We start from the raw sequence: 12,288 nt of genomic DNA, 5'->3' as shown, positions 1-12,288 counted from the left end.
AATTTTTTTTAAATTAATCACTGGTATCTAATCTATTGATCAAATAATCCAGATCAGATACTACAAAGGTAAGAGCGATCCTCTCAACCTAATTTGTTCTATTAGCAAATATCAAGGTTCGAATCTCTGACTTTACTTAAAGAATCTAATGTCTCATCCCACAAGACCAACTGATTGTTGGTAATAACTCAAAATTTATAATAATTAGTAGATTAAATTTTAAGATTAAGTTGAGTTCTCACAACTTTGTATGATATATGTATATTGCATATGAAAATATATCGAGAAACATATGTACATTGTATATAATTATATAAAATGGTCTAAATTAAAATTAAATAATATCATAATATTATAAATATTTATAATTAAATTTAAATAAAAATCAAAATAATTTAAATTTTATAAATTCGATTAGTAAATATTTATTTCATAGTCTATATTAGATGATGTAGAAATTTATTTATGAGGTGGTTTTAGTAATTTAGTCTATTTTTTTAATCAAGCGAAACCAATCGAATTATATACCAACATCACTGTTTATTTACATTTTTAGGTTAGAAAATTCAAGGGCTGTGTGGCAGGGGAAGGCTGGGCCGACAAGTAGGGATTGACATGGGTCGGGTTTTTGATTCACCCGATGTGATTCGAGAACAAGGAGTCCTCCATCTGAGATTTGATCTGACCAAAATAAGTTTTCACCCAACCTAAAATAATAATAAAAAAATATTTTATTCAATAAAAACAATGACTTAATTGAAAAAAAAATATATAGATGTCGAAACCGTCTTTCGGGGGGTCCGAAATTGAACTTCGACTTGAATAAAACGGATTGGAGTCGTCACCTATCATTTATTTTAAAATAAATGGGTTGATCGGATACCTTATTTCTTACCTGATCTACGTCGTGCCAAAGATGTGTCGGATTCAGGAGTCGATTACAGTTAAGGAAGGGTTGCACCCTTGAACTGCCCTTTCGGTACTACGTAATTTCCAATTGTCTTTAATTAAGAAAATCAAAATTTTAAATTAAAAGGTAAAAACACGATCCCAAATTATTTACATCCGATCGATTTAAAAGTGTACTCTTAAAAAGTCAAGAAACGTGTTAGATGAAAAAGATAATGAAAGTACATAAATAAAAAATAATAAAAGAAAAAAGTAAAATGAGATAAAAAAGAAAATAAAGTAAAGACAAAGAATAATAAAATAATAAAATAAAGATAAGAAAATAAAAAAATAAAAGTAAAAGTAAAAATAAATAAAAAAAATAAGTAAAATAAAGAATATAATAATAATATAATAAATAAATAAAAATAAATAAATAAATAAATAAGAAACAAAATAAATATAAAGGGAATAGAAAATAAGTAAATATAAAAATATAAAACTACAAAAAATAAAGAAAATGAAATAAATAAAAATAAATAAATAAATAAATAAACAAAAATATAATAATGAAAAATTAAAAACAAAAATATATAACTATTATGTAAAATAATAATAATAAATAGTAAAAAATAAAAAAAAATAAAACAATTACTCCACCGAAAAGAAAAGAAAATAAAACAAAAGAAAATATAAGTTTGGTGAACGGGAAGGAAAAAATGATGAGGGAGGGTCTAGCTAATAAATGAGTGTGGGTTATGTATACATATAATATAGTAAAAATAAATAAACAAAAACGTTATGATAAAATATATATAATAACTATAATAATAAAAAAAATAATGAAGAACAATTTAGTAAAGTGAAAATAATAATAATAATAATAAGAAGAAGAAAATATAATATATATATAAATAAATAAATAAAAACAAAAAATAGAAATAAATAAAAATATAATTATATATAATAATAATAAGAAGGGTTAAATAAATAAAATAAAAAAATATATATATAACAAAATAAATAATAAAATATAATAATAATAAAAGGATTAAATTGAAATAAAAAGCAAATTGGGTGGTCAAATTTCAAAGCAATGTTAAGATGTAACTTTAATTTGGGGTTAAAATAACCCTTAAAAACGACAAGGGACCAAAAGGGTATTTTACCCTAATTCTTTATAAAACACGCGGGTTGTGCGTAATATGGGTCGAGTCGGTCGTCCAAAACGGGTTGATATATATGCCAACTCCAATAAAACACTCTCATTTCCCTTATTCCCTCTCACACGATCAAACAGAAAAGAGAGAGAATCTCTCTATTGTTCATAGGTTGTTCTTCAACCGTAGGCAACTCAGATTCCGACGATCTGTCGCCTCGCCGACCGCTGTTAATCGACGTCGACCATCGGTCATCGACTATGAACCCTATATTTTTTGCCTTTTCGAACGCTCTCCATTTTTCTTTCAAAATCCAAACATAGTTTCTTAAAAAGGTGCCTCGGGAGGGCTAGATCTAAGAAAATAGATCTCGAAGAGCCCTCCCCGATCATCAGCGCTTCGAATCAACCAAGAAGAAAGAGAGAAACCACGCAAGCAAAATTAGAAATTCAACGAGGTACAAAAATAATACCTTTTTATTTCACTTTGAAATGGTTACAAGATGCTTGGGTTCACTGTTTTTGCCTTTTCCGAATATTACTTGTGTATTTTGTAGTCTATTTTCCTGTAAACTCATGTGTGATTTTGTGTGTTCGATTATATTTATTTATAGCATATTTACATCCTATTTTTAGAGAATTTGCTCCCGTGTAAAACTTTGGGTTTGTTGCTATTGTTTTTGATTTGTTGTTGACGAGGGAACGTTGGCTTGAAAAATCGGCGGAGAGACATACGACACGAGAGGACTTCGAATGTGGAAGAGGTTGCTGCGCAGAAGAGATGTTGGAAGCAAAGTGTGGGTTAGGGTTTCAAACCCTAACCCGTTCAGATCCGAGCTGCTCCAATGGGTTCTGGTTGGACCTGATTCGCGGGCTTGTTTGTAGTTGGGTTCTCAGGCTGCACTTTGGGTCACTGCTGGGTCGTGTGTGTGTTTGTACTGGTTCTGGGCCTGAAATATGTAATAAAACAATAAAAAATAATATACAATATATATATGTTGTATATTATTATAAGGGGATGAAATGTTGTGTCTACAATAGAAGGGTATTATTGTAATTATTCCTAAATATATAAGGTAAAATTATATATTTTTTTCGAGACGGGTATTTTTCACCCTAAACCCGACCCGACCAGAACATTACATTAAAAAAATTCCGACCCGATCCGACTGATCCCAATTTTTTTATAAAAAAAAATCCGACCCGATCGAGTCGGGTTCGAGTTTCACAAGGGATAGGCGTGAGGCTGGGTTTGAATAGTGAAGTCGGTATATAAGTATTACCAACTTTGAAATTTTAATTAAAAATAAATAAATGATCACTGAAATCGATAAATAATTCGACCGGCTTTATTTTTTTATTATATTAATTTATTTTGGTAGTTCAAAGAATCATTATTGTTTTTAAAAATCATATGTTCGAGCATCAATAATTACAACAAAGTGATTGAGCGTTCATTGTCAAATTATTGAGAATATTTAGAATATCTATTACTTTATAATCACCTTAATTTAATAAAAAAATTTATAAATTTCAAGTATAATATATGGATAATTTCACCTACATTTTCAAGATATATACCTGAACTTGAATCTATATAAAGTGGGATAACATGAACATTTTTTACCACTTTACTAGTTAATGGATCTCATAATACAATATATTTTATTTATGATATTAAAATTTAGAGTAAAGTATATAGATGATTCCCGATTATTGGACGTTATTTTATTGGGTCTTTGACTATTAAAAGTTATAAAATGATCATTCGACTATAAGATGTTGCTTTGTTTAGTCCCTCAACTATTAAAAGTTATAAAATGGTCACTCGACTATTCATATGTTCTAAACTCATCATTTTTCGTTAAAAATTTAATGACAATATGAGTTGGACGTTAACCTGTTGATTGAGATACGATAATCGTTTGAGATTTTTGTATCATATTTTATCATATTACAGTCAATAGATTAACACCCAGTTCAAACTGTCGTTAATTTTTTTAACATAAAATGATGAGCTTAGAACATATGAATAATTGAATGTTTATTTTGTAACTCTTAATAATCGATGAACTTAACAAAAAAAATATACCTTCTAATCAAAGAATTATTTTATAACTTTTAACAATGAAATCACACAACATCAACAAAGGAACATAAATTATTGTGTAGAGATTTCTTTTTAATATTTACTAAATCAACAAAGCCTTCATTTTTAATTGAAATTGAATAATTTAGGAACACAAATACTTGCACAGTAATCCCACCATGAAAAAGTGAAATAAGGAAGGAAATATGGGAAGTCCAATCGAAAAGCAGGTAAAGGGGAAGTGGAAAGGCAAGCAACGAACAAAACCAACAGAACTGGAGAGAAATTGAAATTTTTTGGGTTTAAACCAAATCCTATTGTACCTTTCTTCTTCCTCGTGGTTAACCACATTCGGCCATGAATTGAATGAAGCGAAACCAAACTGTTGATTTTCTTCTTTAATAGATTGGTTTACCTATTGGATGAAGAAGAGCCACAACATGCGCTTCCTCTTGCGCGTTCCATGCCCGTCTCCTCCTCTCTGTGTATTTGATTACACCAAACCCAGACCATATCGTCCGCCGAAGCTCTCCTTCTCCTCTCCCCGCCGTTCTCGCTCTTCCCGTTCCCGTTGGAGCCACAACAACCATGTCGAAAACAGCCAGCGCGTCAGCCTTAAACGGACCATCGACTTCGATTCCTCCGCCGATAACCCCAACCTCAAATTGCTCATCCAGTTCGAGCCAATATCGCCCTTTTCTCACCTCGACCGCTTCGTCTCTTTATCCAACGACGCTTTCCAAGACCTCATACATTCGGTTCACATCGATACCGAAACTCGCACCTTTCGACTCTCCTGCAGCAAGTCGACCCTTAAATTCTTCGCCGCCGTCCTCGTCTGTGTGTTCCTCATCGCTTTCGCTTTCAGGGTTTGCATCAAGCTCGGTTCGGCCATCCGGGCTCGGTTTTTGCCGAAACCCAAGGTTATTGTTCGCCGGGACCGGAGTCTCGGAGGCAGAGAAGTGATTGTTGGGACAAACAGAGACCAGGGTCATCGTCATCCTTCTATTGATTTCAATGCTTTGGACAATCCGTTATCCTTATCCACAACTTCATCTCTTGCCAATATGACCAATTATTCACGCTTCCATGTTAGTGAGAAATTGCCCAAATGGTGGCCTCAACCGGTTTCTGCGCCTAAAACTGCCTCCGTTTTCGATTCTGAGTATTACCAGACTCAGGCCAACAGATTGATTAAAGGTCCATTCTTTGTTGCTAATGCTATGAACTAATTTTTCATTCAATACTAATACTCAACTTTGTTCCCCGTGGATTGCAGGTAAACACTGCTCCTTTAAATAAAATATTATCTTCTTGTTAGACATTTGATACTCATGGTTGACTTCTTTGCTTTCAACTGATGAACTTTATGTTCAGCAATCATCGAAAATAGATTGGCTGGAAAGGACTTTGCTGAGGACGATATAATTCAAGTCAGTGCCTTCTTGACGAATTATTTCTCATCGCGTTATATTTCGAAAATGTTCGAAGTTGTTATGTGTTATGTAGAATAGTTAACGGATTCGTAGGAAGTTGGAATGAATGCAAACATATGATTCTAGATTTTGTTTATGCAACATAATAGGTTCTTACTTTGTTTTACCCTGTATGTTGTTACTATTTCTTCCTTTTTAATTAGAATGGGAAATATTACAGTTCTCTTGAGCTTCGATAAAATTCCCGAGTTGGTTCTAATGGATTTAATGTTCTACTAGTGCAATTTCACTTCGTTTGCTGGATTAGCTGATTCTTGAACAATGTGTTGTCCTTTCTTGTTGGTCTCTATGTGTGAGCAGTTACGTCAAATATGCAGGACATCTGGTGTGCGTGTCTCCATTGACACAACAAACACCCGGGATTCATTGTATCGTGCAGCGGTTGAGTTGGTTTTAAATGTTTGCTGCAGGTATGAAGTTATATATATATATATGGTACATGTTTAGATGTTTGATACATTGTCTTCTAACTTTCTTGAATTGGACTTTCTTGTGCTCCTACTGTTTCGGTTAACCAATAACATGCTTAGACATTATGCAGGGGCAGGGCATCGAGTCAGTCTACTGATGTTCAGATCGATGGTGAGGAAGCTCGACAATTCCTTGCCGGGCTAGCTGAAAATATTGGACTTGACAATATCCGTGCTTCTAGAATGGCATCCGCTGGTGTTGCTGCAAGAACACGTTATTGTTTTTTGCAGGCTTGGGTAATTTTTCATACTCTTGTTCTTACACGTGCTAGCTTTTGCACCTGTTGATGATTTTGTATCATACTTCAATCGGAATTTTCCGAGCATCAATAGTGTAGATGCAGAGTGGACCTTGGGAAACCAATAGGATCTTACCTACATACTACCTAGATAACCTCGTAAACAGAGAAGAAAGAATCACTGGCAACTTTATTGATGACATTTATCGGTTAGCACAAATTTACCATCATGTTTTCTGGAAGACTTTTGTATAATCTATCATCTGACTTACGGGAACCAGGCCCTGGGAAAATATGATATTTAAGTTGCAATAACACTATCAATTTTGTCTTAAACTTGTATCAAGTGATGATATTACAGCTTCGTACAGGGTTCCTACCACTCGTTCTCATGTTTATATAACTTCAAAGAAGGTATTTCGGCTGGTATATTGATCTTCATTGTGCCATTTGGTTGCAGGCTTTTGAAATGCAAGGCAAACGTACCAACGCAGTGTCGGAACTGTCCAAGATATGTCTCATGCACTGCATTTTTCCTCCCGGAGAGTCCTCTGTATGTAGTTTGCTATTTTCATTTTGTTTGCACTATCTTTTTCGCGTTTAACTTTGTTAATTTTATCTCCATTGCCAACAGCCTGAGATGGAGATGGTTGCACGAGGATTGGAGAAAATTTTGAAGGTGGAGCAGAGGGAATTATTGATGACTATGGTGGTAGCGATTTGTAACTGTAGCGACGAAACCCGTATAAGTACATCCGAGGCTCTAGGTTTGATTTATTGACACTCGTATGGCTTTTTTTCTTTGAAATTTATATGGAAATAATAATCAACCCATCGATGTCGATTACTTGCATTGTATCTTAGAGATAGAAATATTATCAATTCATTCATTCATAGATCCTCAAGGTGTCCATGAATCAATTGTTAAGAACTCAAGCCCATCTGGGTTGAATCTCCTACACTACTACATCATGCTCATTGCAAGGCCAGGCTCCAATGTAGCTCAATGGAGCTAACAGCGCCACAGACTCGGGCAAGGCAACTTAATACTTTAACACATAGTATTATATTATAAGATCATTATATCTTCTGGGCTGGGCATTTCTACAAACAGCTTGTAGGCTGAACAACCCCAAGCGAAGTTCCACCAGCGTGCTTACATGAAGCTGCAGCAACCGCATTCTTGTACGTAAGAGTCACCCCTTCCATTCGTATCCAACTGCACGGATGCTTAGAACTGCAATTGAAGTTTACGGCAACCTCTGTCTCCAATGTTCCGTGTATGTCTTGGTATGTCACATCGCTGACTTTAACTCCCGGAACCTGTACAAAGTATGTCAATGTGTTATTCTTTTGTTGATCGACAAAGTACAAATAAGGTCGACGATGAACCTGATCAGGACAGTTTTTGTTGCCAGGGAAGTAATTCTGGTCAACGACGATGGGATTTTTGAAGTTCTTCATCGTAACATGTTGGAAAACAATGTAAATCATTGCTGGGTCTTGCCCAAGACTTGATCCTCACACCATTATGGGTACCTATGAACGTGGCTGTTTTTACTGTCACATTCTGAACACCAGCCTCATTCTGGTCCTTCCCCAAGCTTCCAACGCTATATGAGCACAATGTTATATCAGGATGATGTTTACGAATACGTAACGGTTTTTATGTTGATGTTGATGGTGGTTTTTTTTTTACCTGATACCATGACCGGGGCTGCATGTGATTTTCTCCATCAAGAGATTAGTTGCACCAGGTCCGATCGAGACACAGTCATCGTCTGTTTGAATCCTGGAGTTGAGGATGGTGACACCACATGATAGTTGTACATGAATACCGTCGGTGTTGGGGCTGTTACCGGAGGCAATGATAGACACTCCTTACAGTTTTATGTTCTGGCAACCGTTGTTTACGACGTGGAACATCTGACCGTTTAGCGACGTTAATCCGACAATGTTGATGTTCTTCGATTTGCTAAAGCTTAGTGTCTGCATTGACAAGTAATATAGAATGTAACCAAAAACGAAATAAAAAAAAAGGAAGGGACCGTTAACGTAATATTAAAGCGGGTGACTAAGAAAAAACATTAGTTTATTAATAAACCCAACTTAAGTTGGTCAAAACGTAACGCTAATAAACACTTGGTCAAATTATGGTTTTTACACTTTACTATGGTCAAATTTTGAATTTAGTCTCTTTAGTTCAATCTGGTGTAATTTGATCCACTTGCTAGTTTTATAATGTTATTAGTTCAAATAACCAACATTGTTAACTATTTCATTAAAATGCTAACACGAATGATTAATGATCTTGTTTTAAGCCAAATAAAAGAAAAAGGATCAAATCCAAAACTTTTAGTATGGAAGAGGGACCAAAACACTAAAAGTAACAAACAGTACTCAGTTAGGAATGTCAGAAAACTTGTCGCGACAATACTCCTTAAACGGCTCAGTGTACTAACATGCGACTAGAAAATCTCCGAACGCTGAACTTACAAAGACCAGTAGTATAATAGCTAATCTAGAGCAGTATGGAAATCTTATAACATAAGAATGGTATAAATTAAGGAATTAAGCAGTAAGTGCATGCATGATCATAATCAAGTGCTACCTACTTAGGGTTCGATCATTCTATTGATATAGCTTGAGTCTCATGCTTCGCTTAGTCTTCTACTAAGAGCCTCACCAAGAGTATACAAACATTGGGTCTCTATTCGCAATACCACTCAATTACATAATGCAATAAGCATGATACGTGACCAAACTTCAAATATATATAAATATATATTGGCATTGCCACCAATTCACGGAAGTGTCTTGGCACTGGTGTCAAAGTGCCTCAGCACTAATACGGAAGTGCATTTACACTGATACTAAAGTTTCTTAACACTGCTGGTACATATCTGGATATTTCACATATATATACTTTAGACGGTCGTCATGCAAACAAGTAGCTCGAGTGTCCTTATCGTTTTTCGAGAAGCAAACAAAGGCAAGTCCTATAGAATCTTACCCCATAAGGTTCTTATGGTTATCACACATATATTATTATTATCTATTCTTATCTTGTCATTGTTATCATTTACAATAGAAGTAGTTGAGATCGCTCCCTCCCTCCCTAGTATCTCGATCGTCCTCTCTCTTAGAATGTTATGCAAAAGCTTAATAATATTTTAATGTTTTATGCCCTCAAGGAAATTGATAATCATTGTTACCTATTCCGTATATTATAACTACCCAGCTCTCAATTAGAGGATGGTTCGTTAACAACAACTCCCATGTCGTTCTCGTCACACTTCCCATTGGTTCACCCTTGAACCGGTAGGGCAACTTACACATATTTGAGTACAAGTGTTCGCGTATGACTCGTTTTCCTTTATCATGTTAATCAAGTCGTTCATCGTTTTATTTGCTGACATATCTTTCGGAATAATCCTTTGTTCACGATTACCTAATACGTGTTCGATTGAAGATACTCGGAAGCATTTCACTTAGTATGGTTACTTCAGTTGCAACCCACTCCTATGAGTGTTTCTAGGCCCTCTTGGCCCCTTCGTGTCTCTCACGGACTAAGTTCTACCATTACTGATCGTCCTTAGCTCTAACGGGCCTTAAATAGGTCAAATCTAACCATCCAAAAAAAGTAGTATCGATACTCTACTTGCAATATCGATACCCTTGGGTCAAGTATCGATACCCCTATGAGTATCAATACCAAAAATGCATTATGTTTCTGAAAAATAGGCCCAATATCGATACTGTCACCCTAAGTATCGATATTGTAGGGGTAGTATCGATATTCCCTAGAAGTATCGATACTCTATGCCTAAATCCCTAATTTTTGCCCCAATTCATCTAGTATCGATATTGTTCATCCCAATATCGACACTCGAACCATGAAATGGTTTATTTAGACTCAAAAAACACCGAAATAAATCCTAAATGACTTAGTTTTGGTCCTAATCTTGTACTGAAGCTTTAAAAGGTTATTTAGGGTCTTAAGGTATATTAAAAACACAAGCTTTACACCTAAAACGTGATTTGATCATAAAATAAAGATAAATACTAAAATGCTTAAATAACCAAATCTTAGCAAATTCTTTAAATTATGAAAGATTAACACTCAAAAGGAATAGAAATACACTAATTTGGTTAGAGAATCCGGAAAAGAAAGTTCCTTTAGCCAACTACCACACTTTTTTAAGACTTGAATGAGAAACCATCATTTTTTCTTACAAACAAATAACCCAAGGTTTGAATCATTAAAACAAGTTTCCTTGGGGGATTGAGTACGAAAATAAAGCTTAAAAAAAGTGAAAAAGGTTCTCAAGCACTTATCTTTGAGCTAGGTACTTAGAGAAGAAAATGGAGGAAGAAATTTTAAATAAGAATGAAATAAAAAGAATGAGATGAAGGATATAAAACCGTCATCTTTTCTCAAATGGGAGAATCACACTTTTGGTCATTCTCATTTTATCTTATATCCAAAAATCCCTTTTATGGCTAATTGGGCCCAAGTTTGACATAATCAAGCCCAAAAACTTAAATTATACAATTCACATGGTTCATATGTCCCTCGGGTAAACCTGAAACTACTAGCCCAAAATTTAGGGTGTAAAGATTGTGTTTGTTGTTAACCGAGTGTGTCAGTTCATGCAAGCTCCATGTGATGTTCATTTTCAAGAAGTGAAAAGAATCTTGTGTTATTTGAAGGGAACATGTAACACCCCATACCTGGTCTAGAAGACTAAGGCAGATACTTAAGCATACATTCGGTTCCAATTATATTGGATAAACAAAACCCTAAATCATACGAACTATACAAAAGCATACAAACTTAAATCAAATCAGATTATGACACATGGCAACATGAAATATTCGATAACATGAAATCATGCATCAAAAGTAACGAAACATAAATATTACAACACACAATCAAGGGTAAAAAGACCATTTAAACACACTAGGAATTCAAACTTAATTAGTTATATTGAGTTTACCATTCCTTATTATTACTCCTTAATTAACAACATGCAAATTTGCAGGTCATTCAGACATCGAACGAGTATTTAATTTAACATACGAGTTTAGGGACTAAAACATAAATAATCAAAACTTAAGTATGAATATAAAACATACAATAAATGTTTCCGTTATGAAATTAAATATATTTTAAAAGTGATAAAACAAGTCCTATCCAATTTCGAGTTACCATCCATAATTAATTAACAGTTCATTTTCTGGACCATTTTGAACTCACACAAACATTCAGGGGACATTCTAGAACCAAAGAACAATTTAGACCTTTAATGAATGCAATTTCACCCTTTTCCACTGAGCTCAAAATTGAAGGGATCGATCTTTTTTTAGAGGAATCGATCCTATGCTGGACAGAAAGTTTAGGATCGATCCTTTTGCTGGAAAAGTGCAGAATCCTCAAGAACATGCATTTTTAAGTTGTCAAACATCCACATTATATATAGATTTTCAGAAATGTTTTCAACAGTCTATGCATCATTTTCTACACATCACATTCACATTTCACATTCACATTTCCGATTTATGTTGCATCACACACAATGTAGCACAATCCACATTATCATTAGCATTATTAGACAAGTCACAAAATCATAATAAAGATCAAGTATCAAATCAAGCTATACTTTCCTTAACCTTGAACAAATCCATTCTCAAAGAATGAAAGTCACTCACCTTGTTGACCAGTAACTGAAAACACTTCCAAACGTTAACCAAACGCTCACCGAAACACAAAGCACAACCTCTCCTCAATATCTAACACATCAAACTCTCCTCAATATCTAACACATCAAACTCCTTGAAAAGAAAAATACCACGTCAAAACTAATACTAAAACATAGCATAATTTCTTGTTTCTAAAACAGAGCAAAAATGACGAAATTACCGAAATTTTTACCGAAACTACTCT

The 12,288-nt window shown here is 34.3% G+C and overlaps 1 protein-coding gene and 1 pseudogene across 2 annotated transcripts; one reads left to right on the top strand and one right to left on the bottom strand.

The window, feature by feature from the left end:
- The first annotated feature begins 4,399 nt into the window (after window positions 1–4,399).
- Window positions 4,400–7,137, top strand: LOC120137253. 2 transcript variants are annotated; one of them, XM_039153054.1, is made up of 6 exons: window positions 4,400–5,336; window positions 5,514–5,569; window positions 5,933–6,042; window positions 6,174–6,339; window positions 6,802–6,894; window positions 6,976–7,137. In XM_039153054.1, the coding sequence occupies exons 1-6, from the start codon at window positions 4,559–4,561 to the stop codon at window positions 7,120–7,122; spliced, it is 1,350 nt and encodes a 449-aa protein (XP_039008985.1). In that variant the 5' UTR covers window positions 4,400–4,558; the 3' UTR covers window positions 7,123–7,137. The 2 variants fall into 2 exon arrangements, with proteins under 2 accessions (XP_039008985.1, XP_039008986.1); XM_039153055.1 differs by having other exon boundaries at window positions 4,401–5,336; window positions 6,180–6,339.
- Window positions 7,138–7,300: 163 nt separating this feature from the next.
- LOC120137264 lies at window positions 7,301–9,680 on the bottom strand (annotated as a pseudogene).
- Window positions 9,681–12,288: the final 2,608 nt, after the last annotated feature.

This window comes from Hibiscus syriacus, unplaced genomic scaffold, assembly GCF_006381635.1.
Source record: "Hibiscus syriacus cultivar Baekdansim isolate YM2019G1 unplaced genomic scaffold, ASM638163v2 tig00110655_pilon, whole genome shotgun sequence".
NCBI lineage: Eukaryota > Viridiplantae > Streptophyta > Magnoliopsida > Malvales > Malvaceae > Hibiscus > Hibiscus syriacus.
Note: the sequence above shows the minus strand (reverse complement) of the source record. Positions and strands in the feature narration are given on the sequence as shown.

What these genes read in the sequence shown, in the direction of transcription:
- LOC120137253 (XM_039153054.1), top strand. Translation starts at nt 4,559, where the DNA reads ATGAAGAAGAGCCACAACATGCGCTTCCTCTTGCGCGTTCCATGCCCG. An exon ending in GGCCAACAGATTGATTAAAG is followed by an intron (nt 5,337 to 5,513) that starts GTCCATTCTTTG and finishes CTTTATGTTCAG; the next exon opens with CAATCATCGAAAATAGATTG. An exon ending in TTCCTCCCGGAGAGTCCTCT is followed by an intron (nt 6,895 to 6,975) that starts GTATGTAGTTTG and finishes CATTGCCAACAG; the next exon opens with CCTGAGATGGAGATGGTTGC.